Below are 27,795 nucleotides of genomic sequence, written 5' to 3'. Positions count from 1 at the left end.
CTAAGGTGTCCCTCCTTCCCACAACCAGAGCAGGTCTTTGGTTGCCCATCGAAGATGACGATGGCACGGCAGCCACCGATAGTCAGATATGAAGGTAAATGTCTTTTAAGTTCTATTCGGACCTGGCGGACTCCATTCAGCACAGGATATGTCTGGAATTGCGTCCATTTTTCCGCAATATGATCATGGACCGTGCCGTAGGGGCGCAGCGCTGTCACGACGTCCTCCGCCGGTAATTCGAAAGGAAGTTCGAAAATTCTGATCGTGCGAAGTCCCATGCCAGAGTAATCGACGTGTACAGTCCCCACATTGCCATCAGCATGGCAGAAACGGAGGCCCTGTTTCGTGTCCCGACGGATCCGTTCACATGTTGCGTCGTTGATGATCTTGACATATACGATACTACTCACAATGGACAAGTGAATGCCGAGAATGTCGGTCGCCGGGATTTTAACTTCTTCTCGTAGAAATCGTTCGACTTCGAGTGCTTTGGGCCGTGCAAATTCGTTGCGGAATGTAAATTTGAGCGTCGATTTTCTGTATTGGTGCGCCATGGTGATCTATATGCTGAGTACGGCACGCGCGAAACGGCCGAGTACGATGTAAACAACACAAGCGCTCGCTCCGCGGCAGGAACACAAACAGCGCGTCCTCACCGCAGCACAGCCAAAGGCCAACTACCACTGAACCACCGATGCTCGGGCCAGTAGTAACTTCACGCTGCTTGCCGAGCAGATGTCTCAAGGGAAAGTGGGACTGCCGTCAAGCGCCGTAGCATTCTGTCGAGAAGATGCTGCAGACGCTGAATCCTGCACTGCACTGCTAAAAAATGCCGCCAGAACGCGGTCCTCTGCGTACTCTTGCATCGCCGGCGCCGGCACCGACTCTTGCCAAAGGATGCGAAATGTGCGCGGATACGCCGTCCGAATGCGGCTGGATGTTCTCCCCTAGCCTACCTCGAAATGCGCCTGCCAGGTACGATCACCTTCGGCCGCTGCCGACAGGCGGGAAGCCGACACAGCGCGGCGTCGGGGCGCTTCCTTGTGCGGTGGTGGTGTAATGGTCAGCATAGTTGCCTTCCAAGCAGTTGATCCGGGTTCGATTCCCGGCCACCGCAACAGGCTTTTTAATTTCGCGTATGAGTACTTTCGCCACGCGCCCTTAAATTAATGTTTTTTTCCCCCTTCTTACTCGCTGCAGACCAGCCTATAGTGTGTCTCGACTTGTCTCGACTGACGCGAGAGCTGACGCTCTCAAATCGGCCTATATCAAAACGACAAGCACGAGAAACGACTGAGAGAGGTAAGGAGAGGCGAGGCGATGGGCACACAGCACTCCCCCATCCTTTCACGGTGGCGTGTCCATGACCGAATCGGGTTGTAGCTCCGAAAACAAAGGAGAAAGAAAAAATAGGAAGTAAAACTGCCAACAGTACCCTGTGTCCCCATGCGCTCACCCGCCCAAGTACTGACAAGGGCCAAAGTTGTTACAAATCGGCAATCGGACATTTTCTTTCATCTTGTCTTTATCGGTTGAGAACCAGTGTATTCAACATATTATGGCCATTGCCGAGTGAATGCTGTAGCGCTTCCCGACAAGTCGGGTTCGGATCCTCCGTCAACTTCCACGCAGGGTGATGATCTTTTGGTCATCACACTCGCCTGCTGAAATCGGCGCTGCCTTTTCGTAGTAGTAAAAGACTAGTGGCCCGTGGGGGGATCGAACCCACGACCTTCGCGTTATTAGCACGACGCTCTAACCAACTGAGCTAACGGGCCTCGGCAGATGCAGTTGCTCAGCCCTGCGCTGGAAACGTATGGCATGAAGCCGTACACCATTTCTATGGTCGTCGGACGTCTGCTTCCCTCGTCTATATTCTGCTGACGGTCACGAAACAGTAGCTATATTGCGAGCAGGACGGGAAACGGCAGCTCGGTCAGCTCAAACTTGTCACGGTTCGTGTGGAAAAAATTCCGTTCCGGTACCGGGAATCGAACCCGGGCCTCCTGGGTGAAAGCCAGGTATCCTAGCCACTAGACCACACCGGATGTGGGGGTGTCTCCGCCGGTTCGGACGGTCGCTTGTCGCATTTCGTGTCGTGTCCCACGTCGGCGCCCTTCTCTCTTTGCGAGCGTCTTTGCGCATACTGACTGGCAAGGCGCGCACCTCAAACGTCTCAGAGCAATGCTTTTGGCTTCATGCTGTGCTGGGAGAAGAGGGAAAGGGAAGCTGTAAGTAGCAGTAACAGGAAGTAAACATTTTCCCGCTGAAGCGTTGAAACCGTTGTGGATAACAAACAAGAAATAAGTTAGTGCCCTAGCAACAGCATCACCATCAGACACAGAAAATTAAATGCCCCGGGTGAGGATCGAACTCACGACCTTAAGATTATGAGACTTACGCGCTGCCTACTGCGCTACCAAGGCACGGGTGGAACCGCTTTTCCTGGAAACTGGGTAAGTACCATACCCAATGTTAGACGTAAAGACACTGTACTTCCTGGATAACGTGTTCTGTTGCTAGACGTGCATTGCCGGCCCAGTTGATTGCGGTGTTGCTGCAGCTTTTGCAAACGATAGGCAGCACTCCTTGTCGTTAACGTTCAGTGCGTCGGAGGCACCTGGACATAGCAAATTGTGAGGCCAGGCCGACGCTAGTCTGTAGAACATGATGCGAGCGTCCTAGTGGGGACCCGCGAGTGCTGCGTTCTCGGTTCTTCTCAAGGGAATCCAGCTATACATTCTTGTGGATCGTGCATCTCAAGAGCGCAAGCAGCACGGCAGCATTATCGCGGGAACAGCAAAACGATGCATCGGCCGGGAATCGAACCCGGGCCGCCCGCGTGGCAGGCGAGCATTCTACCACTGAACCACCGATGCTCGGGCCAGTAGTAACTTCACGCTGCTTGCCGAGCAGATGTCTCAAGGGAAAGTGGGACTGCCGTCAAGCGCCGTAGCATTCTGTCGAGAAGATGCTGCAGACGCTGAATCCTGCACTGCACTGCTAAAAAATGCCGCCAGAACGCGGTCCTCTGCGTACTCTTGCATCGCCGGCGCCGGCACCGACTCTTGCCAAAGGATGCGAAATGTGCGCGGATACGCCGTCCGAATGCGGCTGGATGTTCTCCCCTAGCCTACCTCGAAATGCGCCTGCCAGGTACGATCACCTTCGGCCGCTGCCGACAGGCGGGAAGCCGACACAGCGCGGCGTCGGGGCGCTTCCTTGTGCGGTGGTGGTGTAATGGTCAGCATAGTTGCCTTCCAAGCAGTTGATCCGGGTTCGATTCCCGGCCACCGCAACAGGCTTTTTAATTTCGCGTATGAGTACTTTCGCCACGCGCCCTTAAATTAATGTTTTTTTCCCCCTTCTTACTCGCTGCAGACCAGCCTATAGTGTGTCTCGACTTGTCTCGACTGACGCGAGAGCTGACGCTCTCAAATCGGCCTATATCAAAACGACAAGCACGAGAAACGACTGAGAGAGGTAAGGAGAGGCGAGGCGATGGGCACACAGCACTCCCCCATCCTTTCACGGTGGCGTGTCCATGACCGAATCGGGTTGTAGCTCCGAAAACAAAGGAGAAAGAAAAAATAGGAAGTAAAACTGCCAACAGTACCCTGTGTCCCCATGCGCTCACCCGCCCAAGTACTGACAAGGGCCAAAGTTGTTACAAATCGGCAATCGGACATTTTCTTTCATCTTGTCTTTATCGGTTGAGAACCAGTGTATTCAACATATTATGGCCATTGCCGAGTGAATGCTGTAGCGCTTCCCGACAAGTCGGGTTCGGATCCTCCGTCAACTTCCACGCAGGGTGATGATCTTTTGGTCATCACACTCGCCTGCTGAAATCGGCGCTGCCTTTTCGTAGTAGTAAAAGACTAGTGGCCCGTGGGGGGATCGAACCCACGACCTTCGCGTTATTAGCACGACGCTCTAACCAACTGAGCTAACGGGCCTCGGCAGATGCAGTTGCTCAGCCCTGCGCTGGAAACGTATGGCATGAAGCCGTACACCATTTCTATGGTCGTCGGACGTCTGCTTCCCTCGTCTATATTCTGCTGACGGTCACGAAACAGTAGCTATATTGCGAGCAGGACGGGAAACGGCAGCTCGGTCAGCTCAAACTTGTCACGGTTCGTGTGGAAAAAATTCCGTTCCGGTACCGGGAATCGAACCCGGGCCTCCTGGGTGAAAGCCAGGTATCCTAGCCACTAGACCACACCGGATGTGGGGGTGTCTCCGCCGGTTCGGACGGTCGCTTGTCGCATTTCGTGTCGTGTCCCACGTCGGCGCCCTTCTCTCTTTGCGAGCGTCTTTGCGCATACTGACTGGCAAGGCGCGCACCTCAAACGTCTCAGAGCAATGCTTTTGGCTTCATGCTGTGCTGGGAGAAGAGGGAAAGGGAAGCTGTAAGTAGCAGTAACAGGAAGTAAACATTTTCCCGCTGAAGCGTTGAAACCGTTGTGGATAACAAACAAGAAATAAGTTAGTGCCCTAGCAACAGCATCACCATCAGACACAGAAAATTAAATGCCCCGGGTGAGGATCGAACTCACGACCTTAAGATTATGAGACTTACGCGCTGCCTACTGCGCTACCAAGGCACGGGTGGAACCGCTTTTCCTGGAAACTGGGTAAGTACCATACCCAATGTTAGACGTAAAGACACTGTACTTCCTGGATAACGTGTTCTGTTGCTAGACGTGCATTGCCGGCCCAGTTGATTGCGGTGTTGCTGCAGCTTTTGCAAACGATAGGCAGCACTCCTTGTCGTTAACGTTCAGTGCGTCGGAGGCACCTGGACATAGCAAATTGTGAGGCCAGGCCGACGCTAGTCTGTAGAACATGATGCGAGCGTCCTAGTGGGGACCCGCGAGTGCTGCGTTCTCGGTTCTTCTCAAGGGAATCCAGCTATACATTCTTGTGGATCGTGCATCTCAAGAGCGCAAGCAGCACGGCAGCATTATCGCGGGAACAGCAAAACGATGCATCGGCCGGGAATCGAACCCGGGCCGCCCGCGTGGCAGGCGAGCATTCTACCACTGAACCACCGATGCTCGGGCCAGTAGTAACTTCACGCTGCTTGCCGAGCAGATGTCTCAAGGGAAAGTGGGACTGCCGTCAAGCGCCGTAGCATTCTGTCGAGAAGATGCTGCAGACGCTGAATCCTGCACTGCACTGCTAAAAAATGCCGCCAGAACGCGGTCCTCTGCGTACTCTTGCATCGCCGGCGCCGGCACCGACTCTTGCCAAAGGATGCGAAATGTGCGCGGATACGCCGTCCGAATGCGGCTGGATGTTCTCCCCTAGCCTACCTCGAAATGCGCCTGCCAGGTACGATCACCTTCGGCCGCTGCCGACAGGCGGGAAGCCGACACAGCGCGGCGTCGGGGCGCTTCCTTGTGCGGTGGTGGTGTAATGGTCAGCATAGTTGCCTTCCAAGCAGTTGATCCGGGTTCGATTCCCGGCCACCGCAACAGGCTTTTTAATTTCGCGTATGAGTACTTTCGCCACGCGCCCTTAAATTAATGTTTTTTTCCCCCTTCTTACTCGCTGCAGACCAGCCTATAGTGTGTCTCGACTTGTCTCGACTGACGCGAGAGCTGACGCTCTCAAATCGGCCTATATCAAAACGACAAGCACGAGAAACGACTGAGAGAGGTAAGGAGAGGCGAGGCGATGGGCACACAGCACTCCCCCATCCTTTCACGGTGGCGTGTCCATGACCGAATCGGGTTGTAGCTCCGAAAACAAAGGAGAAAGAAAAAATAGGAAGTAAAACTGCCAACAGTACCCTGTGTCCCCATGCGCTCACCCGCCCAAGTACTGACAAGGGCCAAAGTTGTTACAAATCGGCAATCGGACATTTTCTTTCATCTTGTCTTTATCGGTTGAGAACCAGTGTATTCAACATATTATGGCCATTGCCGAGTGAATGCTGTAGCGCTTCCCGACAAGTCGGGTTCGGATCCTCCGTCAACTTCCACGCAGGGTGATGATCTTTTGGTCATCACACTCGCCTGCTGAAATCGGCGCTGCCTTTTCGTAGTAGTAAAAGACTAGTGGCCCGTGGGGGGATCTAACCCACGACCTTCGCGTTATTAGCACGACGCTCTAACCAACTGAGCTAACGGGCCTCGGCAGATGCAGTTGCTCAGCCCTGCGCTGGAAACGTATGGCATGAAGCCGTACACCATTTCTATGGTCGTCGGACGTCTGCTTCCCTCGTCTATATTCTGCTGACGGTCACGAAACAGTAGCTATATTGCGAGCAGGACGGGAAACGGCAGCTCGGTCAGCTCAAACTTGTCACGGTTCGTGTGGAAAAAATTCCGTTCCGGTACCGGGAATCGAACCCGGGCCTCCTGGGTGAAAGCCAGGTATCCTAGCCACTAGACCACACCGGATGTGGGGGTGTCTCCGCCGGTTCGGACGGTCGCTTGTCGCATTTCGTGTCGTGTCCCACGTCGGCGCCCTTCTCTCTTTGCGAGCGTCTTTGCGCATACTGACTGGCAAGGCGCGCACCTCAAACGTCTCAGAGCAATGCTTTTGGCTTCATGCTGTGCTGGGAGAAGAGGGAAAGGGAAGCTGTAAGTAGCAGTAACAGGAAGTAAACATTTTCCCGCTGAAGCGTTGAAACCGTTGTGGATAACAAACAAGAAATAAGTTAGTGCCCTAGCAACAGCATCACCATCAGACACAGAAAATTAAATGCCCCGGGTGAGGATCGAACTCACGACCTTAAGATTATGAGACTTACGCGCTGCCTACTGCGCTACCAAGGCACGGGTGGAACCGCTTTTCCTGGAAACTGGGTAAGAACCATACCCAATGTTAGACGTAAAGACACTGTACTTCCTGGATAACGTGTTCTGTTGCTAGACGTGCATTGCCGGCCCAGTTGATTGCGGTGTTGCTGCAGCTTTTGCAAACGATAGGCAGCACTCCTTGTCGTTAACGTTCAGTGCGTCGGAGGCACCTGGACATAGCAAATTGTGAGGCCAGGCCGACGCTAGTCTGTAGAACATGATGCGAGCGTCCTAGTGGGGACCCGCGAGTGCTGCGTTCTCGGTTCTTCTCAAGGGAATCCAGCTATACATTCTTGTGGATCGTGCATCTCAAGAGCGCAAGCAGCACGGCAGCATTATCGCGGGAACAGCAAAACGATGCATCGGCCGGGAATCGAACCCGGGCCGCCCGCGTGGCAGGCGAGCATTCTACCACTGAACCACCGATGCTCGGGCCAGTAGTAACTTCACGCTGCTTGCCGAGCAGATGTCTCAAGGGAAAGTGGGACTGCCGTCAAGCGCCGTAGCATTCTGTCGAGAAGATGCTGCAGACGCTGAATCCTGCACTGCACTGCTAAAAAATGCCGCCAGAACGCGGTCCTCTGCGTACTCTTGCATCGCCGGCGCCGGCACCGACTCTTGCCAAAGGATGCGAAATGTGCGCGGATACGCCGTCCGAATGCGGCTGGATGTTCTCCCCTAGCCTACCTCGAAATGCGCCTGCCAGGTACGATCACCTTCGGCCGCTGCCGACAGGCGGGAAGCCGACACAGCGCGGCGTCGGGGCGCTTCCTTGTGCGGTGGTGGTGTAATGGTCAGCATAGTTGCCTTCCAAGCAGTTGATCCGGGTTCGATTCCCGGCCACCGCAACAGGCTTTTTAATTTCGCGTATGAGTACTTTCGCCACGCGCCCTTAAATTAATGTTTTTTTCCCCCTTCTTACTCGCTGCAGACCAGCCTATAGTGTGTCTCGACTTGTCTCGACTGACGCGAGAGCTGACGCTCTCAAATCGGCCTATATCAAAACGACAAGCACGAGAAACGACTGAGAGAGGTAAGGAGAGGCGAGGCGATGGGCACACAGCACTCCCCCATCCTTTCACGGTGGCGTGTCCATGACCGAATCGGGTTGTAGCTCCGAAAACAAAGGAGAAAGAAAAAATAGGAAGTAAAACTGCCAACAGTACCCTGTGTCCCCATGCGCTCACCCGCCCAAGTACTGACAAGGGCCAAAGTTGTTACAAATCGGCAATCGGACATTTTCTTTCATCTTGTCTTTATCGGTTGAGAACCAGTGTATTCAACATATTATGGCCATTGCCGAGTGAATGCTGTAGCGCTTCCCGACAAGTCGGGTTCGGATCCTCCGTCAACTTCCACGCAGGGTGATGATCTTTTGGTCATCACACTCGCCTGCTGGAATCGGCGCTGCCTTTTCGTAGTAGTAAAAGACTAGTGGCCCGTGGGGGGATCGAACCCACGACCTTCGCGTTATTAGCACGACGCTCTAACCAACTTTTTTTTTTTCATTATTTTTTTTTTTTTTTTATCTTTATTTTGTTTTTTGGGCCTCCCATCTCCCCATACAGCCCATCCATTCGCTCACCTTTTTTGCCTTCTTCGGCTAGCTTCAATGCTATAGTCTTGTTATGCTATTGCACTGTTGATTTTGAAATGTATAGTTGATTTGATTCCTTTTTGTGTGAAGTGATTTTGATTTAAAAAAAAAACTTTTTTGTTTTTTGTTTTTTGTTTTGTTGTTTTGGTTTTGATGTTTTTGGTTTTTTTTAATGTTTTTTTCCTTTTAATATTGTTTATTTGATTTAACTGCATGCGGTGTTGCAGGGTGCCGACGTCACGCAAAGCTCGTCTTCTCGAAAGTTTGTATGCCTTTGGCTTCCCCAAGCGATGGCTTGGACTAGTCTGATAAATTCCAGTGTTGCTGTGCGGTTTGCCAAGTCTCCTTCTCTTAGCTCTGAACGACTCAGCCGCCAAAAAACTGCGCACTGCATACTAATGTGGAAAAGAAAAATTTGAAATCCATGTTGCTGCGGAATGATTTGAAGAAGAAGGAAGAAAAAAATAGAAGAAATAAATCCTGTTTCGGCTTCCTTCGTCGACGTTAAATAAATAAAGAAGCAAGTAATGTTCGCAGTTGAGTGAAACATATACATCTTCGATGTAAGTTTCCAAACATAAAACATTAAACGAAAAACCCAGTGGACACCACGTCCAAATGAATGGTCAGCTTCACCATCCATGTTGGGAGAATGTAAATCAAATTCCTGCTGAATTAACGGAGACGAAGGGCTAGGTTAAACAAGACTGTTAAAACACCAAGCATGAACATTCCCAATCAGGGACAACCTCAGACACCATGAATATCGACTTTGTTCCGTTTCTTCTCTTTCGATGTTTCATTGTTTTCGTTGGACATATTTGTTTTTGTTTATTGTTAATATAGTTATTTAGTTTTTTTTTTTATTTATATTTGATAAGGTGTATGGATACGTGGCCGTGGAAGAAAACTTACTGAATTCGTTTACAGGGTCGTGATTCGGAGCGCTAAGATATAATTGGCAAACTTTTGCCTATGTCTGACATCCTGCAGTAGCAGTTGTGCCTGTGTGGCGAGGTATAATCTGTAGTCCCGGTATGAACGCCTCTCCTGGGCGCCAAGTAAGTAACATAGTGTGTGTCCAGCCAACCACGTCCAGGTGTTTGCCTTGGTTGTGGGGTAGTACGCATCGTCGGGTTGGAGCACGGACGTAAGAGAGATGTGCCGTCGTGCCGTGCGGCAGATCGAAGCCATGGTCATTCGACACCATTCCCAAATAAGACTGTTCGCACCACAAACAAATCTGTGTTGCAAAGTGTCGACAAGGCCGCACTCCCTACATTTGTCAGTAGCTGACAAATGTATTTTATGAAGTTTTTCGGCTGTAGGTAGAGTTTCATTAACAACTTTATACCACAGTGATCGAATACCGGTATCTAGCACTTTGTTATGTATAGTCTTCCAGACGAGAGCCCAGTCTTTAGAGGGATACTTCAGTTCCATGCGGTTGACCCTGCCTGTGTCATTCAGTAGCCGGTAGAGGTGGGCAGTGGTAAGTTCACGTAGCGGGACACTCGATTTCGTTTGGAGATAACTGCTTTCTAAAAGAAACATCCTAATGTGGTTTGCTTTGAAATGTGTTTCCCGTAGGTTGATGGGGATGTGCATAGTCGGAGGCTGAAATGTCCGTATGGCCATACTCAGCGCGCTGTCAGGATATTCGTGGCAGAGCTGCAGTGTACGCCGGATCAAGAGTGCCTTACATTTCGTTTGAACATCCGTCAGGCCGAGGCCGCCTTTGTCAGGTGGGAGAGTGATGACATTGATGCCCACCTTGAAGATGTCACCCCTCCAGATGTACCAACCTACTGCCGACATAATTTTCCTTGCAACACTGTCGACCACAGGAAGTATTTGTCCGACATACCAAATCTTCGAGAGAATTGTGGTATTAACGAAATGAACTCTCTGCAATAAGTCCTGTTCTCTGCCTTTATGATGCTGTAAGCAGCCCCGAGACATAGCCAAAAGATGTTTCCAATTGTCTACCGTTGTCCGTAGGGGGCAACTGCTCATCTTGATACCAAGAAGTTTGAGAGTCGCACATCCTCTGTACGGCAAAGGGGCGTCTGTTCGAAATCCACTGCCTATAGGCAGGAGGCAAGTCTTTCCATAGTTTAGCTGAGAACCGGATGCTCGCTCGTAATCGGTGATACTATTCCTAACGGCCGTGAGGTCTTGTTCCGAACGCACAATGACACCCACATCGTCGGCGTACGCAATGCATTTGAGGGTGCTGGAATACAGGTTGAAACCTTGAAGGTTACAATTCAGCATCCTTACCAGTGGCTCAATTGCGATCACGAAGAGACACATGGACATGGGACAGCCCTGTCTGATTGACCGCTGAATCGGAATCCGTCGGGTGAATTGACCATTGACGATGATCGGAGAAGTGGCCGAGGTGTACATGTTGCTGACCATGGCAGTAAAGCCGTCACCAAATCCTAAGTGGTTCATGGTGTGGAAGAGGTAGCGATGCAGGATCCGATCAAAGGCCTGACATTGATCTAAAGCCAAGATTGCTGCTTCCGGGCGTGTGATGGCAGTAAACGAAATGAGCTCCCTGTAATCTGCAAGACATTTAAAGATCGTGCGGCCCGGGACCGCTGCTGCCTGGCTGTGATGTATAATTTTTGCAAGGACATTTTTAAGTCTACCTGCTAGGACGCGGGCCACAATCTTGTAATCAGAGTTCAACAGGGAGATGGGGCGGAATTTGGCAATATCTTGATGGGGGTATTCTTTTGGGACCAGAACGATAAGGCTGTCATTGAAACCATCTGGTAACTGTTGGCCGGCGCGCAGTTCATTGCAGATGCAAACAAAACAATGTTCGAGGAGGTCCCAGAACTGCTTATAAAATTCAATCGGCAGACCATCAACGCCGGGTGATTTGTTGGCCTGAGCCCTGCTCAGTGCCTCCCGAATCTCCACCGCGGTGACATCACTGATCAAGAATTGCCTGTCGGCGTCATCGAGCGTTGTCGGAAGATATGCATGCATCGCCGCGATTGCCGCATCATCGGCTGGTTGTGCCCTGTATAGTCGCCCGTAGTAGTCCGTTATAGACTCCTTAATTTCAGCCTGGGTCGTCACAAAGGTACCGTCTTCGGTTCGTAAGCGGGTAATCAATTTTTGTCGTGCGCGGCGTTTCTCTTTTCCTAGGTGGAAGGCGGATGGTTGTTCGTCAGAAGTGCCCGCGCCATCTCGCGAACGGATTTTAACGCCTTCCATTTGCCTGCGTTTGAGGAGCGTCAACTTTGATTTGATCCGTTGAATCTGAAGAAATTTTTCCTGCGTGATATGTGCTTCAGAATACAAGTCACGGAGACAGCGAAAATAAAATTCAAACGCCTCTTTCTGCATCCGGCTCCTGTCAGAACTATACGCCTTCAAACAACGAATAATCCGAGGTTTTGCACAACGGCACCACCACTGCGTCACCGATGGGAATGTTGGTCGTCGATGTAAACAAATTTCCCAGGCTTCTAGTAGACGGTCTCGTAACGCCTGTTCCCTGAGAATACTGACGTTAAGTTTCCATCCTGTCCGACCACGGAAAGTTTGCTGGCGCGCCATACGAATGACACAATGGTAAGCTAAATGGTCGGAAAAATACAGGGGCCACGTTGCCGAGGAAGATACCCGCTCACGCAGGTTTTTCCCCACGTAGATCCTGTCGAGGCGGCTGGCCATTAGTGCAGTATGGTATGTGAAGCACCGTTGTTCCCCGTGTGTTATTTCCCACGTATCCTCCAGCTCCAATTGACGTACTGTTTCGCCGAGAGCGGCGCATCCATTAAAGTTCGGCCATTGGTCCTTAGGCTTCAAAACACAATTAAAATCGCCTCCGACAACCACTTCCTCCCGGCTGCGGCGTAAAAGATATAATAAGTCATTTGCAAAGAACTGAGCCCGTCTCGTTCTATTCTGATTCCCGGAAGGGGCATATACATTAACAAATCTAATGCCGTTGATAAGGCACGCTATACCCCTGCCATTTTCAAGTCGTTCAACGTCGGAGACGGCCACGCCCACTTTGGTTAATAGAGCGGTACCTGAAGAACTGTCTTGGGTGGTGTTTTTGAGTAATTGGTAGCCAGGAATGTCAGGCTGAAATTGATCATCGACCTCTTGCAACATCACAATATCAGCATCGCAGCTGTATAAATAATCACGAAAGCTTGAGAGCTTCGGTACAGAAGTTATTCTATTGATGTTAAGTGTGGCTAACTTATAATCCTGGTAGGACTGCATGAACCGCTAAATGTTGGCAGAAAGAGAAAAAAAGCCAAACTAGATATGCAGAAGCACAGAAAATGAAAATCATTAGTAGGTATCAGATATGTAATCATCGTCCCCCGTCGGGTGGTTGGAGACAGGTCGTGTCCTACTTAAGTCGCCGGCCGGTAATGCGGGTAAAATTCCTGTAGATGGCCCTACCACAGACAGGCTCTGGTCCATTTGTACATCGTCAGTGTCATCGGCCCAACTGACCACATGAACAGCGGCCACCTCGCCAATTGAGCCCTGATCATTGTGAGACTGATGTTCGGGGGTATCTCGGAGGTCCTCACGAGGGGTCTGTCCCTCGTTCGCAGCGACATGGCCGGCACCATCGGGGTGGGGCACGGAGACGTCCGAGACCTGTGGGGTCTCATGCTGCGGCTGCTCAGTGGGGCGGTCAAGAGAGATGTCAGGCAAGGAACGGGCAATTTGCGCCCCTTTTTCGCGCAAAGGTGGTGCGGCGTTGGCGGCAGCCTTGTGGGCGATCCTCCTTTTCTTGTGTTTCTGGGGAGAGGTTGCGACGCTTTGAAGATCTGCAGCCGACGAGGTAGAAGAGGAGTCCTGTGCAGGTGGAAGTGCATTTTGAACGGAAATGGGATCCATATTGCTGCTAACGTGGCGACCAGTGTGGTCTGCCTGGGAGTGAGCAACCTCGTGGTGGCTGTCTAAAGACGGAACCGCCGAGATGCTACTGGCCACCGGTACTTCTGTAGTAGGAACAGCGATGCCTTCCGGACTGGAAGTGTCCATGGGTGTATCTAGGACAGAGTCCGAAGCCCTGGGATCTGTGGCCACGTCAGGTTGCACCTCCGCGGTCGTGGTCGAGCGGACTGCCGCTACATATGTGAGAGGCAGCGTCGACATCCTGTTAGTTACCGTCCTTTCGCCAGCTGGTAATTGCGTCACTCGTCGCTGCATACACTGAGCGCGAACGTGATCAGTGGCACCACAACCTGCACAAGTTCTAGGTTGACCGTCGTACATAACGATCGCCCTGTATCCACAAATAGTGATATATGACGGGATGTGTCTCTTCAACTCAATCTTGACCTGACGAACACCGTTCAAAACAGGGACTTTAAAAGACAACCACTTTTCGGCAACATTGCTGATGACCTTACCATAACTGTCCAAAGCAGCGTTGATGTGTTCCGCAGGTACTTCAAACGGTAGTTCGAATATTCGAACGGTGCGGACACCAAACCCTGCATGAGACACGTGAACCTCTCCAACATTCCCATCACAATGCTTAAACTTCAAACGACCACTACAAGATTCAATGATTTGGTCACAGATTTCGGCAGATTTAAACTTAATATAGGCAGTGCTACTAACTATCGATAAATGGACTCCAAGAATGTCATCAAAAGAACGTTTCAAAACTTCCTCAATCCACGATTCTAATTCAAACGATTTTGGTCTGGCATAGTTTGAATCAAACACAAACTTCAGCGTATCCCGTCGTGTTAATTGACTCATGTTGGAATTCTACACATATTCCACACAATAACACGTTACTGTGTACAGCAAGGGCGGCACTCACCACAACAGCCAAACGCAGCGGCGACGTAAGCAACACACGTCCGCTCACCACGGCCGCCGAGGGCCGACTGTCCACTGAACCACCGATGCTCGGGCCAGTAGTAACTTCACGCTGCTTGCCGAGCAGATGTCTCAAGGGAAAGTGGGACTGCCGTCAAGCGCCGTAGCATTCTGTCGAGAAGATGCTGCAGACGCTGAATCCTGCACTGCACTGCTAAAAAATGCCGCCAGAACGCGGTCCTCTGCGTACTCTTGCATCGCCGGCGCCGGCACCGACTCTTGCCAAAGGATGCGAAATGTGCGCGGATACGCCGTCCGAATGCGGCTGGATGTTCTCCCCTAGCCTACCTCGAAATGCGCCTGCCAGGTACGATCACCTTCGGCCGCTGCCGACAGGCGGGAAGCCGACACAGCGCGGCGTCGGGGCGCTTCCTTGTGCGGTGGTGGTGTAATGGTCAGCATAGTTGCCTTCCAAGCAGTTGATCCGGGTTCGATTCCCGGCCACCGCAACAGGCTTTTTAATTTCGCGTATGAGTACTTTCGCCACGCGCCCTTAAATTAATGTTTTTTTCCCCCTTCTTACTCGCTGCAGACCAGCCTATAGTGTGTCTCGACTTGTCTCGACTGACGCGAGAGCTGACGCTCTCAAATCGGCCTATATCAAAACGACAAGCACGAGAAACGACTGAGAGAGGTAAGGAGAGGCGAGGCGATGGGCACACAGCACTCCCCCATCCTTTCACGGTGGCGTGTCCATGACCGAATCGGGTTGTAGCTCCGAAAACAAAGGAGAAAGAAAAAATAGGAAGTAAAACTGCCAACAGTACCCTGTGTCCCCATGCGCTCACCCGCCCAAGTACTGACAAGGGCCAAAGTTGTTACAAATCGGCAATCGGACATTTTCTTTCATCTTGTCTTTATCGGTTGAGAACCAGTGTATTCAACATATTATGGCCATTGCCGAGTGAATGCTGTAGCGCTTCCCGACAAGTCGGGTTCGGATCCTCCGTCAACTTCCACGCAGGGTGATGATCTTTTGGTCATCACACTCGCCTGCTGAAATCGGCGCTGCCTTTTCGTAGTAGTAAAAGACTAGTGGCCCGTGGGGGGATCGAACCCACGACCTTCGCGTTATTAGCACGACGCTCTAACCAACTTTTTTTTTTTTTTTTGCTCTACGACTTTTTTTTTTATTTTTTTATTTTTTTATTTTTTTTCGCCTTAACCACTTTTTTTTATTTGCCACTTTTTTTTATTTTTTTATTTATTTTGTTAACCACTTTTTTTTAGTTTATTTTATTTAGTTTTTTTTTTGTTTTTTTAACATCAAATTAAGATGCCCCTCCTGGGCCAAAATCATATGGTTCCGTTCCGGAACGTATGTCCACTGTGGACAGGGGGGGGGGGGGGGTAGACTTTCCGACTTTCCGGACGCTAGGCCGTCTTCTCGATGCAAATTTATAACCGGTGAATTCGGAGAGGTCCTTTTTCTTTCTCTCTCTCTCTCTCTCTTTTTTTTTTTTTTTCTTTTTTTTTTATTAAGGATGCATGGATTCTTGTTGTACCCTTACACAATTGTGACATGTGTAGATACCACCATCGCCGTACAGCGATAGATAGACTAACTGCTCATGCCTATCGTCAACGGTTCACCAGAAAGTCTTCAAACACCTTAATAAGAAAATTGGCATAATGTTTCCGGTATGTCTGTGTTCGCTTCAGTATAGCGTGTTGGTTCTCCAAGAATGATCTGTACTCGCCAACGTCATGATCCGACGTGCTAAATAGGTAGTACACAGTTACCCCCATTAACCAATGTACTGCGTGTCTCTTCGTTCGTGGGTACGGGTTATCATCAGGGCAGAGTAGGGACATCATTGAAATGGCGTGCGGCGCCGTGCGTTGGATGAAGGCCAATAGGCGACAAAGCAGTTGCCACACTTCCTTTGCAGCCCCACAAACGAGCCGGTGGAGGTCCGTATCTGGCAGTTGGCACGTCGGGCACAGCGGCGATGCCGCGAGATGAATCTGGTGCAGACGTGACTGCGTTGGGTATTTACGATTCACGTAATAGTACCACGTGGCCCGCGCCGCCGTCGGTAAGTTAGGGGGGTGGATATTGCACCAGACCGCTGTCCAGTCGTACCGGGGATACTTGCTTTCAACCACATTCCGTCGCTGTCGCAACATGAGGGTGCCGTACACATTCCGGACTGCGGGCAGGTCGTCAATACGCAGCATCTTCCGCAGGTAACTGTAGTCGAGCAGAAAAGTACGGCAGTGGCACAAGGCTGGTGGGATGTGGTGAATAGCGATCGGCGGGTCCAGGTTGGGTGGCACGATTTCCGTCAGGAGGAAGGAGATCAGACGGTTATGGTCGCGTTTCCAATGCCATAGCGTCAGTCGTACGAACAAAGCCAAGGCCTTGACGTATACATTGATGAGTCCGAGGCCGCCAGCTGTCAGCGGGAGAGTGAGCGTCGCATTACTTACTTTAAAGAGATGTCCTTGGTTCACGTAATGTCCGAAGACTGCCTGGAGTCTGTCCGCTGTCGCCCGCGGCATGGGAAATATTCGCGCTATATATATAATCTTCGACACCAGGTAGGTGTTTACGAAGTCTACCTTTTGCAGCGCATCGAGGGACCGTAAGGTGTGTAGTCGGATACTGGCGCGGATATTGTGCAAGAGGCGTTTGTAGTTGAGAGCGATCGTGCGGCGCATATTCTGAGTGTACGTTACTCCCAAACATTTCAACTCTGTAAGCACCTTAATGCGGGTTTCTGGTTGCGCGGGTAACCCGCGTCCAATGTGCATAATTCCCGATTTCCGCCTGTTGAGCTGTGCACCAGCCGCTTTGCCATATCTCTCAATCAGATCTATTGCCATGTCAACCTCTGCGTTCGAACGTACGACGATGACGACATCATCCGCGTAAGCCCGGTACACAAATTTATCATCTCGCACAATGACGCCCCGTAGCGTTGTGTGGAGTTGAACCAACAGCGGCTCAATCGCGAGGGCAAATAAGCTCATGGAGAGAGGACACCCCTGTCTGACAGAGCAGTGTATCTGTACGGGTCCTGCCAAAAGTCCGTTTACTAAGACCATCGACTCTGATCCATGTAGAAGCCGCAAGACAGACGCAATGAGCCGTTGTGGAACACACATCGCCGTCATTGTTTCGCGGAGAAAGTCATGGCCGACTGCATCAAAGGCTTTTTCTAAGTCGACCGCAAGCATGGCACCTTGCATTCTACACGCATCTGCAATGGCTATCAGGTCACGGTAATCACACAACGCCATATGAATAGCGCGATTGTACCCGACTCCAGTCTGGTCTTTTCCCGTTAACTGTGTAAGGGCCGACCGGAAGCGAAGGGCCAGGAGTCGTGCAAAGAGTTTGTAATCACTGTTAAGCAGTGTTATCGGCCGGAACTGATGCACAGAGTATCCGGACGATGTCTTCGGGACTGGAATGATGATTCCCTGCGTAAATTCGCGAGGGACTGCCACTTCAGGATTCAGTAGCTCCTGGCACAACTGTCGCAACATCGGCGTTAAGATACTTTGAAATTCTCTGTAGAATTCTATAGGCAGTCCATCGGGTCCAGGCGATTTATTCTTGCGACCCTTTGCCAAGGCCGTCGCCACTTCCTCTTCCGTCACATCTTCCTGCAGTGCATCGACAGTGGCGCGATCGAGACGGCGCGGCAGTGCCATGAGTATGTCATTAAGGGCCTCTCGATCTGGTGTCTTCTGCGAGTACAGACGGGCATAATAATCCACGAACCCTTTTTTAATCTCGGCCTGTGTGGTTAACCGCTGGCCGTCCACCGTCCGAAGTGCCGTGATGAGTTTCCGTGTATACTGCCGCTTTTCCCCTACCACGTGGTGCAATGAGGGTCGTTCGTGCGCGACCTCATATCCCAGTCGTGCTCGAATGACGGTGCCTTCCATCTTGTGGCGCATGAGATGCAACAGTTTGGCTTTGACGCGGTTGATTTCTACAAGACTAACCGGTCGTTGTGCGGGACGGTTGTACATGTCACGGAGGACACTAAAGTAAAATTCAACCGTGGTATTGTACCATTGCATCCGATCGCGGGAGTAGTTCATTAGTGTCCTCCTCATAGCCGGTTTGGCGCAATGTATCCACCAGAGGAGCACCGACGGATAGGCGTGTGTGCGACGTAAGCATTTCGTCCAGGTGTCGGTGACTTGTACACGGCAATCACGTTCCTGCAGAACAGCGACATTCAATTTCCACAATCCTCTACCGCGATAGGTTGACTGGCGCGCCAGAGTGATGGTGCAGATATACGCCAAATGATCTGAAAAGATCGTCGGCCAGAGTTCCGACTGCTGAAGACGGAGACGAAGCTCGCGCGACGTATATATGCGGTCCAGGCGGCTCGCTGACGTTGCCGTAAAGTACGTGAACCCCGGCGCGTCTCCATGGAGGCAGGTCCATGTGTCCTGCAAGGCCATGTCACGTATAACGGCAGAGAGCTCCGGGCATGTGTTGTAGTTCGGCGTCTGGTCGCGGGGTGACAGCACGCAGTTGAAGTCACCGCCGAAAACGACGTGATCGTACCTGCCCGCGAACAGGGGCATTATGTCAGTCCTATAGAATTCCGAGCGGGCGCCTCTATTGCTGGAGCCAGATGGAGCGTAGACATTAATAATGCGGACGCCAGCGAGCGTAAGCGCTGTACCTCTCGCCGAAGGTAGAAACGCAACGTCCGTAACTTCGAGACCCTCTTTGGTTAAGATGGCGGTGCCCAGTTCGTGCGCGGTACCAGGATGGACGTGAGCGGTATATGTGCGCAAGGACTGGAGATCCGACTCCCTGACCTCCTGTAACAGGGCGATATCGACTTCCGCCGCTCGTAACATGTCACTGAGAAGCTGCAGTTTACGAGCACTGCTGATTTTATTAATGTTGATTGTCGCTATGCGATACGCCTGTTGAGGGTTCATTGGGCACAACTCTGCGACACCGTCAGCCTTTAGGTTCGCTGTCCTTCCCCCGAGCCGTCGACCGGCTCACTTGAACCTGGTCGTAATGCGTTACCCATGGGACCATGGGTGTCGTCCACGGCCAGTGGTTGGTCCGTCGTTCCAACATCCTGAGCGTCTAACTCAACATCATCAGCCCAATTTACTTCATCATGCACAGGGGCGGTGCGGTGCATGTTCGGAAGTTTTCGATCCAGCTCATCACATGGTTCAAGGGGTCGCGTCGTACTCACATCCATGGGGGTCACACTGCAGGCGTCAACGCCACAGTGACCTGGGGGGCTTGCCACTCGCTGCGTAGGGGCCTAGTCTGTTGCAGAACTCGTCGCCGGAGTGCCGCGCTGCGTTTGTGCAATCCGTGTTGCTTTTTCACGATATGGGCGAGCTGCTTCGCCGGCATCTGGGGGCGCGATACGTTGTTTCTTGCGCTTCTTTTGTTGGTGCCGCGAAGTATGGGATTCCTCAACGTCTGAAGGTTGAGACTGTCCCACACTAGGTGTTTCGGAGTCCGCTCCCGTCTCGGGCGTCACGTCAGATACCACGTCCATCACTTCCGTCCGCGGAGGTTCCACACGCTCGGAGACATCCGGACTGGGGGCGTCTGACGCCGGCCGCACAGACTGGTCGACCACCGGGGCATCCTGCTGCATGGACGACTCCTGTGATGCAGCGGGAGGATCGGGAACAGCGGGGAATGGCACCACAGCCCCTCGCGCAGCCGCGACATACGTAAGTGGCCAAGCTTGGGACCGTTGCGGATCGAGGTTCGCGCCCACCGGCAATTGTGCAATACGTCGTTGTAAACACTCCGATCGAACGTGACCTTCCTTTCCACAACCAGAGCATGTACGAGGTTGTCCATCATACATGACGATCGCTCTGCAGCCACAAACGTATACATAGGAGGGGATATGCTTCTGAAGGTCGATTCTCACTTGACGTACGCCATTAAGAACAGGGTAAGTCTCAAAGCTCAACCACTTCTCCTCCGTATGGGCGAGGACCGTCCCATACTGTTGCAGGGCCAAAGTTACTTGGTGGGCAGTCACCTCAAATGGTAATTCAAAGACACGTACCGTTCTGATTCCAATGCCCGCTGGTTCCACAAGGACTGTCCCTACATTGCCGTCGGAGTGAAGGAACTTATAAGAGCCTCCCGACGTCCGAAGCAGTCGGTCACAGCAATCGTCATTGATAAGTTTCACATATACAACACTTGCCACTATCGAAAGATGAATACCAAATAGTTCGTTGGGATCTAATTTCACTACCTCTCTCAGAAAACGTTCAACTTCAAGCGCTTTTGGTCGGGCAAAACGGTTCTCGAATGTGAACTTTACTGTCGACTTTCGTAAAGAATGAGCCATGTGAACGTTTCCTATGTACGATGGACGATGCGCCGCTAGCACAACACTCACCGACTCCGCTAAGCTGCTGGTCGCGGCTAGGACGTAAACAGCACGTCCGCGCCGCACGGCTTCTCAAGCCCGACTGCCAACTGAGCTAACGGGCCTCGGCAGATGCAGTTGCTCAGCCCTGCGCTGGAAACGTATGGCATGAAGCCGTACACCATTTCTATGGTCGTCGGACGTCTGCTTCCCTCGTCTATATTCTGCTGACGGTCACGAAACAGTAGCTATATTGCGAGCAGGACGGGAAACGGCAGCTCGGTCAGCTCAAACTTGTCACGGTTCGTGTGGAAAAAATTCCGTTCCGGTACCGGGAATCGAACCCGGGCCTCCTGGGTGAAAGCCAGGTATCCTAGCCACTAGACCACACCGGATGTGGGGGTGTCTCCGCCGGTTCGGACGGTCGCTTGTCGCATTTCGTGTCGTGTCCCACGTCGGCGCCCTTCTCTCTTTGCGAGCGTCTTTGCGCATACTGACTGGCAAGGCGCGCACCTCAAACGTCTCAGAGCAATGCTTTTGGCTTCATGCTGTGCTGGGAGAAGAGGGAAAGGGAAGCTGTAAGTAGCAGTAACAGGAAGTAAACATTTTCCCGCTGAAGCGTTGAAACCGTTGTGGATAACAAACAAGAAATAAGTTAGTGCCCTAGCAACAGCATCACCATCAGACACAGAAAATTAAATGCCCCGGGTGAGGATCGAACTCACGACCTTAAGATTATGAGACTTACGCGCTGCCTTCTGCGCTACCGAGGCACGGGTGGAACCGCTTTTCCTGGAAACTGGGTAAGTACCATACCCAATGTTAGACGTAAAGACACTGTACTTCCTGGATAACGTGTTTCTGTTGCTAGACGTGCATTGCCGGCCCAGTTGATTGCGGTGTTGCTGCAGCTTTTGCAAACGATAGGCAGCACTCCTTGTCGTTAACGTTCAGTGCGTCGGAGGCACCTGGACATAGCAAATTGTGAGGCCAGGCCGACGCTAGTCTGTAGAACATGATGCGAGCGTCCTAGTGGGGACCCGCGAGTGCTGCGTTCTCGGTTCTTCTCAAGGGAATCCAGCTATACATTCTTGTGGATCGTGCATCTCAAGAGCGCAAGCAGCACGGCAGCATTATCGCGGGAACAGCAAAACGATGCATCGGCCGGGAATCGAACCCGGGCCGCCCGCGTGGCAGGCGAGCATTCTACCACTGAACCACCGATGCTCGGGCCAGTAGTAACTTCACGCTGCTTGCCGAGCAGATGTCTCAAGGGAAAGTGGGACTGCCGTCAAGCGCCGTAGCATTCTGTCGAGAAGATGCTGCAGACGCTGAATCCTGCACTGCACTGCTAAAAAATGCCGCCAGAACGCGGTCCTCTGCGTACTCTTGCATCGCCGGCGCCGGCACCGACTCTTGCCAAAGGATGCGAAATGTGCGCGGATACGCCGTCCGAATGCGGCTGGATGTTCTCCCCTAGCCTACCTCGAAATGCGCCTGCCAGGTACGATCACCTTCGGCCGCTGCCGACAGGCGGGAAGCCGACACAGCGCGGCGTCGGGGCGCTTCCTTGTGCGGTGGTGGTGTAATGGTCAGCATAGTTGCCTTCCAAGCAGTTGATCCGGGTTCGATTCCCGGCCACCGCAACAGGCTTTTTAATTTCGCGTATGAGTACTTTCGCCACGCGCCCTTAAATTAATGTTTTTTCCCCCTTCTTACTCGCTGCAGACCAGCCTATAGTGTGTCTCGACTTGTCTCGACTGACGCGAGAGCTGACGCTCTCAAATCGGCCTATATCAAAACGACAAGCACGAGAAACGACTGAGAGAGGTAAGGAGAGGCGAGGCGATGGGCACACAGCACTCCCCCATCCTTTCACGGTGGCGTGTCCATGACCGAATCGGGTTGTAGCTCCGAAAACAAAGGAGAAAGAAAAAATAGGAAGTAAAACTGCCAACAGTACCCTGTGTCCCCATGCGCTCACCCGCCCAAGTACTGACAAGGGCCAAAGTTGTTACAAATCGGCAATCGGACATTTTCTTTCATCTTGTCTTTATCGGTTGAGAACCAGTGTATTCAACATATTATGGCCATTGCCGAGTGAATGCTGTAGCGCTTCCCGACAAGTCGGGTTCGGATCCTCCGTCAACTTCCACGCAGGGTGATGATCTTTTGGTCATCACACTCGCCTGCTGAAATCGGCGCTGCCTTTTCGTAGTAGTAAAAGACTAGTGGCCCGTGGGGGGATCGAACCCACGACCTTCGCGTTATTAGCACGACGCTCTAACCAACTGAGCAAACGGGCCTCGGCAGATGCAGTTGCTCAGCCCTGCGCTGGAAACGTATGGCATGAAGCCGTACACCATTTCTATGGTCGTCGGACGTCTGCTTCCCTCGTCTATATTCTGCTGACGGTCACGAAACAGTAGCTATATTGCGAGCAGGACGGGAAACGGCAGCTCGGTCAGCTCAAACTTGTCACGGTTCGTGTGGAAAAAATTCCGTTCCGGTACCGGGAATCGAACCCGGGCCTCCTGGGTGAAAGCCAGGTATCCTAGCCACTAGACCACACCGGATGTGGGGGTGTCTCCGCCGGTTCGGACGGTCGCTTGTCGCATTTCGTGTCGTGTCCCACGTCGGCGCCCTTCTCTCTTTGCGAGCGTCTTTGCGCATACTGACTGGCAAGGCGCGCACCTCAAACGTCTCAGAGCAATGCTTTTGGCTTCATGCTGTGCTGGGAGAAGAGGGAAAGGGAAGCTGTAAGTAGCAGTAACAGGAAGTAAACATTTTCCCGCTGAAGCGTTGAAACCGTTGTGGATAACAAACAAGAAATAAGTTAGTGCCCTAGCAACAGCATCACCATCAGACACAGAAAATTAAATGCCCCGGGTGAGGATCGAACTCACGACCTTAAGATTATGAGACTTACGCGCTGCCTACTGCGCTACCGAGGCACGGGTGGAACCGCTTTTCCTGGAAACTGGGTAAGTACCATACCCAATGTTAGACGTAAAGACACTGTACTTCCTGGATAACGTGTTCTGTTGCTAGACGTGCATTGCCGGCCCAGTTGATTGCGGTGTTGCTGCAGCTTTTGCAAACGATAGGCAGCACTCCTTGTCGTTAACGTTCAGTGCGTCGGAGGCACCTGGACATAGCAAATTGTGAGGCCAGGCCGACGATAGTCTGTAGAACATGATGCGAGCGTCCTAGTGGGGACCCGCGAGTGCTGCGTTCTCGGTTCTTCTCAAGGGAATCCAGCTATACATTCTTGTGGATCGTGCATCTCAAGAGCGCAAGCAGCACGGCAGCATTATCGCGGGAACAGCAAAACGATGCATCGGCCGGGAATCGAACCCGGGCCGCCCGCGTGGCAGGCGAGCATTCTACCACTGAACCACCGATGCTCGGGCCAGTAGTAACTTCACGCTGCTTGCCGAGCAGATGTCTCAAGGGAAAGTGGGACTGCCGTCAAGCGCCGTAGCATTCTGTCGAGAAGATGCTGCAGACGCTGAATCCTGCACTGCACTGCTAAAAAATGCCGCCAGAACGCGGTCCTCTGCGTACTCTTGCATCGCCGGCGCCGGCACCGACTCTTGCCAAAGGATGCGAAATGTGCGCGGATACGCCGTCCGAATGCGGCTGGATGTTCTCCCCTAGCCTACCTCGAAATGCGCCTGCCAGGTACGATCACCTTCGGCCGCTGCCGACAGGCGGGAAGCCGACACAGCGCGGCGTCGGGGCGCTTCCTTGTGCGGTGGTGGTGTAATGGTCAGCATAGTTGCCTTCCAAGCAGATGATCCGGGTTCGATTCCCGGCCACCGCAACAGGCTTTTTAATTTCGCGTATGAGTACTTTCGCCACGCGCCCTTAAATTAATGTTTTTTTCCCCCTTCTTACTCGCTGCAGACCAGCCTATAGTGTGTCTCGACTTGTCTCGACTGACGCGAGAGCTGACGCTCTCAAATCGGCCTATATCAAAACGACAAGCACGAGAAACGACTGAGAGAGGTAAGGAGAGGCGAGGCGATGGGAACACAGCACTCCCCCATCCTTTCACGGTGGCGTGTCCATGACCGAATCGGGTTGTAGCTCCGAAAACAAAGGAGAAAGAAAAAATAGGAAGTAAAACTGCCAACAGTACCCTGTGTCCCCATGCGCTCACCCGCCCAAGTACTGACAAGGGCCAAAGTTGTTACAAATCGGCAATCGGACATTTTCTTTCATCTTGTCTTTGTCGGTTGAGAACCAGTGTATTCAACATATTATGGCCATTGCCGAGTGAATGCTGTAGCGCTTCCCGACAAGTCGGGTTCGGATCCTCCGTCAACTTCCACGCAGGGTGATGATCTTTTGGTCATCACACTCGCCTGCTGAAATCGGCGCTGCCTTTTCGTAGTAGTAAAAGACTAGTGGCCCGTGGGGGGATCGAACCCACGACCTTCGCGTTATTAGCACGACGCTCTAACCAACTGAGCTAACGGGCCTCGGCAGATGCAGTTGCTCAGCCCTGCGCTGGAAACGTATGGCATGAAGCCGTACACCATTTCTATGGTCGTCGGACGTCTGCTTCCCTCGTCTATATTCTGCTGACGGTCACGAAACAGTAGCTATATTGCGAGCAGGACGGGAAACGGCAGCTCGGTCAGCTCAAACTTGTCACGGTTCGTGTGGAAAAAATTCCGTTCCGGTACCGGGAATCGAACCCGGGCCTCCTGGGTGAAAGCCAGGTATCCTAGCCACTAGACCACACCGGATGTGGGGGTGTCTCCGCCGGTTCGGACGGTCGCTTGTCGCATTTCGTGTCGTGTCCCACGTCGGCGCCCTTCTCTCTTTGCGAGCGTCTTTGCGCATACTGACTGGCAAGGCGCGCACCTCAAACGTCTCAGAGCAATGCTTTTGGCTTCATGCTGTGCTGGGAGAAGAGGGAAAGGGAAGCTGTAAGTAGCAGTAACAGGAAGTAAACATTTTCCCGCTGAAGCGTTGAAACCGTTGTGGATAACAAACAAGAAATAAGTTAGTGCCCTAGCAACAGCATCACCATCAGACACAGAAAATTAAATGCCCCGGGTGAGGATCGAACTCACGACCTTAAGATTATGAGACTTACGCGCTGCCTACTGCGCTACCGAGGCACGGGTGGAACCGCTTTTCCTGGAAACTGGGTAAGTACCATACCCAATGTTAGACGTAAAGACACTGTACTTCCTGGATAACGTGTTCTGTTGCTAGACGTGCATTGCCGGCCCAGTTGATTGCGGTGTTGCTGCAGCTTTTGCAAACGATAGGCAGCACTCCTTGTCGTTAACGTTCAGTGCGTCGGAGGCACCTGGACATAGCAAATTGTGAGGCCAGGCCGACGCTAGTCTGTAGAACATGATGCGAGCGTCCTAGTGGGGACCCGCGAGTGCTGCGTTCTCGGTTCTTCTCAAGGGAATCCAGCTATACATTCTTGTGGATTGTGCATCTCAAGAGCGCAAGCAGCACGGCAGCATTATCGCGGGAACAGCAAAACGATGCATCGGCCGGGAATCGAACCCGGGCCGCCCGCGTGGCAGGCGAGCATTCTACCACTGAACCACCGATGCTCGGGCCAGTAGTAACTTCACGCTGCTTGCCGAGCAGATGTCTCAAGGGAAAGTGGGACTGCCGTCAAGCGCCGTAGCATTCTGTCGAGAAGATGCTGCAGACGCTGAATCCTGCACTGCACTGCTAAAAAATGCCGCCAGAACGCGGTCCTCTGCGTACTCTTGCATCGCCGGCGCCGGCACCGACTCTTGCCAAAGGATGCGAAATGTGCGCGGATACGCCGTCCGAATGCGGCTGGATGTTCTCCCCTAGCCTACCTCGAAATGCGCCTGCCAGGTACGATCACCTTCGGCCGCTGCCGACAGGCGGGAAGCCGACACAGCGCGGCGTCGGGGCGCTTCCTTGTGCGGTGGTGGTGTAATGGTCAGCATAGTTGCCTTCCAAGCAGTTGATCCGGGTTCGATTCCCGGCCACCGCAACAGGCTTTTTAATTTCGCGTATGAGTACTTTCGCCACGCGCCCTTAAATTAATGTTTTTTTCCCCCTTCTTACTCGCTGCAGACCAGCCTATAGTGTGTCTCGACTTGTCTCGACTGACGCGAGAGCTGACGCTCTCAAATCGGCCTATATCAAAACGACAAGCACGAGAAACGACTGAGAGAGGTAAGGAGAGGCGAGGCGATGGGCACACAGCACTCCCCCATCCTTTCACGGTGGCGTGTCCATGACCGAATCGGGTTGTAGCTCCGAAAACAAAGGAGAAAGAAAAAATAGGAAGTAAAACTGCCAACAGTACCCTGTGTCCCCATGCGCTCACCCGCCCAAGTACTGACAAGGGCCAAAGTTGTTACAAATCGGCAATCGGACATTTTCTTTCATCTTGTCTTTATCGGTTGAGAACCAGTGTATTCAACATATTATGGCCATTGCCGAGTGAATGCTGTAGCGCTTCCCGACAAGTCGGGTTCGGATCCTCCGTCAGCTTCCACGCAGGGTGATGATCTTTTGGTCATCACACTCGCCTGCTGAAATCGGCGCTGCCTTTTCGTAGTAGTAAAAGACTAGTGGCCCGTGGGGGGATCGAACCCACGACCTTCGCGTTATTAGCACGACGCTCTAACCAACTGAGCTAACGGGCCTCGGCAGATGCAGTTGCTCAGCCCTGCGCTGGAAACGTATGGCATGAAGCCGTACACCATTTCTATGGTCGTCGGACGTCTGCTTCCCTCGTCTATATTCTGCTGACGGTCACGAAACAGTAGCTATATTGCGAGCAGGACGGGAAACGGCAGCTCGGTCAGCTCAAACTTGTCACGGTTCGTGTGGAAAAAATTCCGTTCCGGTACCGGGAATCGAACCCGGGCCTCCTGGGTGAAAGCCAGGTATCCTAGCCACTAGACCACACCGGATGTGGGGGTGTCTCCGCCGGTTCGGACGGTCGCTTGTCGCATTTCGTGTCGTGTCCCACGTCGGCGCCCTTCTCTCTTTGCGAGCGTCTTTGCGCATACTGACTGGCAAGGCGCGCACCTCAAACGTCTCAGAGCAATGCTTTTGGCTTCATGCTGTGCTGGGAGAAGAGGGAAAGGGAAGCTGTAAGTAGCAGTAACAGGAAGTA

At 52.3% G+C, this 27,795-nt stretch overlaps 1 protein-coding gene and 33 non-coding genes across 34 annotated transcripts in view; 8 read left to right on the top strand and 26 right to left on the bottom strand.

The window, feature by feature from the left end:
• Window positions 1-13,563, bottom strand: part of LOC126234972 (polycystic kidney disease protein 1-like 3) — a 37,001-nt gene extending 23,438 nt beyond the window's left edge. Inside the window, exon 1 of the mRNA XM_049943711.1 lies at window positions 12,910-13,563. Within this exon, the coding sequence (XP_049799668.1) occupies window positions 12,910-13,563 (654 nt within the window). The remainder of the gene's footprint in view (window positions 1-12,909) is intronic.
• On the top strand, window positions 1,046-1,117 carry Trnag-ucc (transfer RNA glycine (anticodon UCC)). Its single transcript has one exon. It is a non-coding gene; the product is annotated as a tRNA-Gly (tRNA).
• Window positions 1,705-1,778, bottom strand: Trnai-aau (transfer RNA isoleucine (anticodon AAU)). Its single transcript has one exon. It is a non-coding gene; the product is annotated as a tRNA-Ile (tRNA).
• On the bottom strand, window positions 1,977-2,048 carry Trnae-uuc (transfer RNA glutamic acid (anticodon UUC)). Its single transcript has one exon. It is a non-coding gene; the product is annotated as a tRNA-Glu (tRNA).
• Window positions 2,354-2,426, bottom strand: Trnam-cau (transfer RNA methionine (anticodon CAU)). Its single transcript has one exon. It is a non-coding gene; the product is annotated as a tRNA-Met (tRNA).
• On the bottom strand, window positions 2,809-2,879 carry Trnag-gcc (transfer RNA glycine (anticodon GCC)). Its single transcript has one exon. It is a non-coding gene; the product is annotated as a tRNA-Gly (tRNA).
• On the top strand, window positions 3,227-3,298 carry Trnag-ucc (transfer RNA glycine (anticodon UCC)). The gene has a single exon. It is a non-coding gene; the product is annotated as a tRNA-Gly (tRNA).
• On the bottom strand, window positions 3,886-3,959 carry Trnai-aau (transfer RNA isoleucine (anticodon AAU)). The gene has a single exon. It is a non-coding gene; the product is annotated as a tRNA-Ile (tRNA).
• On the bottom strand, window positions 4,158-4,229 carry Trnae-uuc (transfer RNA glutamic acid (anticodon UUC)). Its single transcript has one exon. It is a non-coding gene; the product is annotated as a tRNA-Glu (tRNA).
• On the bottom strand, window positions 4,535-4,607 carry Trnam-cau (transfer RNA methionine (anticodon CAU)). Its single transcript has one exon. It is a non-coding gene; the product is annotated as a tRNA-Met (tRNA).
• On the bottom strand, window positions 4,990-5,060 carry Trnag-gcc (transfer RNA glycine (anticodon GCC)). The gene has a single exon. It is a non-coding gene; the product is annotated as a tRNA-Gly (tRNA).
• Window positions 5,408-5,479, top strand: Trnag-ucc (transfer RNA glycine (anticodon UCC)). Its single transcript has one exon. It is a non-coding gene; the product is annotated as a tRNA-Gly (tRNA).
• Trnai-aau (transfer RNA isoleucine (anticodon AAU)) lies at window positions 6,067-6,140 on the bottom strand. The gene has a single exon. It is a non-coding gene; the product is annotated as a tRNA-Ile (tRNA).
• Trnae-uuc (transfer RNA glutamic acid (anticodon UUC)) lies at window positions 6,339-6,410 on the bottom strand. The gene has a single exon. It is a non-coding gene; the product is annotated as a tRNA-Glu (tRNA).
• On the bottom strand, window positions 6,716-6,788 carry Trnam-cau (transfer RNA methionine (anticodon CAU)). The gene has a single exon. It is a non-coding gene; the product is annotated as a tRNA-Met (tRNA).
• Trnag-gcc (transfer RNA glycine (anticodon GCC)) lies at window positions 7,171-7,241 on the bottom strand. The gene has a single exon. It is a non-coding gene; the product is annotated as a tRNA-Gly (tRNA).
• Window positions 7,589-7,660, top strand: Trnag-ucc (transfer RNA glycine (anticodon UCC)). Its single transcript has one exon. It is a non-coding gene; the product is annotated as a tRNA-Gly (tRNA).
• A 1,115-nt stretch (window positions 13,564-14,678) lies between the features above and the next one.
• Trnag-ucc (transfer RNA glycine (anticodon UCC)) lies at window positions 14,679-14,750 on the top strand. The gene has a single exon. It is a non-coding gene; the product is annotated as a tRNA-Gly (tRNA).
• Window positions 14,751-20,974: 6,224 nt separating this feature from the next.
• On the bottom strand, window positions 20,975-21,046 carry Trnae-uuc (transfer RNA glutamic acid (anticodon UUC)). The gene has a single exon. It is a non-coding gene; the product is annotated as a tRNA-Glu (tRNA).
• Window positions 21,047-21,351: 305 nt separating this feature from the next.
• On the bottom strand, window positions 21,352-21,424 carry Trnam-cau (transfer RNA methionine (anticodon CAU)). The gene has a single exon. It is a non-coding gene; the product is annotated as a tRNA-Met (tRNA).
• Window positions 21,425-21,807: 383 nt separating this feature from the next.
• Window positions 21,808-21,878, bottom strand: Trnag-gcc (transfer RNA glycine (anticodon GCC)). Its single transcript has one exon. It is a non-coding gene; the product is annotated as a tRNA-Gly (tRNA).
• A 347-nt stretch (window positions 21,879-22,225) lies between these two features.
• Window positions 22,226-22,297, top strand: Trnag-ucc (transfer RNA glycine (anticodon UCC)). Its single transcript has one exon. It is a non-coding gene; the product is annotated as a tRNA-Gly (tRNA).
• A 586-nt stretch (window positions 22,298-22,883) lies between these two features.
• On the bottom strand, window positions 22,884-22,957 carry Trnai-aau (transfer RNA isoleucine (anticodon AAU)). Its single transcript has one exon. It is a non-coding gene; the product is annotated as a tRNA-Ile (tRNA).
• Window positions 22,958-23,155: 198 nt separating this feature from the next.
• Window positions 23,156-23,227, bottom strand: Trnae-uuc (transfer RNA glutamic acid (anticodon UUC)). The gene has a single exon. It is a non-coding gene; the product is annotated as a tRNA-Glu (tRNA).
• Window positions 23,228-23,532: 305 nt separating this feature from the next.
• Window positions 23,533-23,605, bottom strand: Trnam-cau (transfer RNA methionine (anticodon CAU)). Its single transcript has one exon. It is a non-coding gene; the product is annotated as a tRNA-Met (tRNA).
• Window positions 23,606-23,987: 382 nt separating this feature from the next.
• On the bottom strand, window positions 23,988-24,058 carry Trnag-gcc (transfer RNA glycine (anticodon GCC)). Its single transcript has one exon. It is a non-coding gene; the product is annotated as a tRNA-Gly (tRNA).
• A 347-nt stretch (window positions 24,059-24,405) lies between these two features.
• Trnag-ucc (transfer RNA glycine (anticodon UCC)) lies at window positions 24,406-24,477 on the top strand. Its single transcript has one exon. It is a non-coding gene; the product is annotated as a tRNA-Gly (tRNA).
• A 587-nt stretch (window positions 24,478-25,064) lies between these two features.
• On the bottom strand, window positions 25,065-25,138 carry Trnai-aau (transfer RNA isoleucine (anticodon AAU)). The gene has a single exon. It is a non-coding gene; the product is annotated as a tRNA-Ile (tRNA).
• Window positions 25,139-25,336: 198 nt separating this feature from the next.
• On the bottom strand, window positions 25,337-25,408 carry Trnae-uuc (transfer RNA glutamic acid (anticodon UUC)). The gene has a single exon. It is a non-coding gene; the product is annotated as a tRNA-Glu (tRNA).
• A 305-nt stretch (window positions 25,409-25,713) lies between these two features.
• On the bottom strand, window positions 25,714-25,786 carry Trnam-cau (transfer RNA methionine (anticodon CAU)). Its single transcript has one exon. It is a non-coding gene; the product is annotated as a tRNA-Met (tRNA).
• Window positions 25,787-26,168: 382 nt separating this feature from the next.
• On the bottom strand, window positions 26,169-26,239 carry Trnag-gcc (transfer RNA glycine (anticodon GCC)). Its single transcript has one exon. It is a non-coding gene; the product is annotated as a tRNA-Gly (tRNA).
• Window positions 26,240-26,586: 347 nt separating this feature from the next.
• Window positions 26,587-26,658, top strand: Trnag-ucc (transfer RNA glycine (anticodon UCC)). Its single transcript has one exon. It is a non-coding gene; the product is annotated as a tRNA-Gly (tRNA).
• Window positions 26,659-27,245: 587 nt separating this feature from the next.
• Trnai-aau (transfer RNA isoleucine (anticodon AAU)) lies at window positions 27,246-27,319 on the bottom strand. Its single transcript has one exon. It is a non-coding gene; the product is annotated as a tRNA-Ile (tRNA).
• Window positions 27,320-27,517: 198 nt separating this feature from the next.
• Window positions 27,518-27,589, bottom strand: Trnae-uuc (transfer RNA glutamic acid (anticodon UUC)). The gene has a single exon. It is a non-coding gene; the product is annotated as a tRNA-Glu (tRNA).
• Between the last annotated feature and the right edge of the window lie 206 nt (window positions 27,590-27,795).

This window comes from Schistocerca nitens, chromosome 2, assembly GCF_023898315.1.
Source record: "Schistocerca nitens isolate TAMUIC-IGC-003100 chromosome 2, iqSchNite1.1, whole genome shotgun sequence".
NCBI classification, from domain to species: domain Eukaryota; kingdom Metazoa; phylum Arthropoda; class Insecta; order Orthoptera; family Acrididae; genus Schistocerca; species Schistocerca nitens.
Note: the sequence above shows the minus strand (reverse complement) of the source record. Positions and strands in the feature narration are given on the sequence as shown.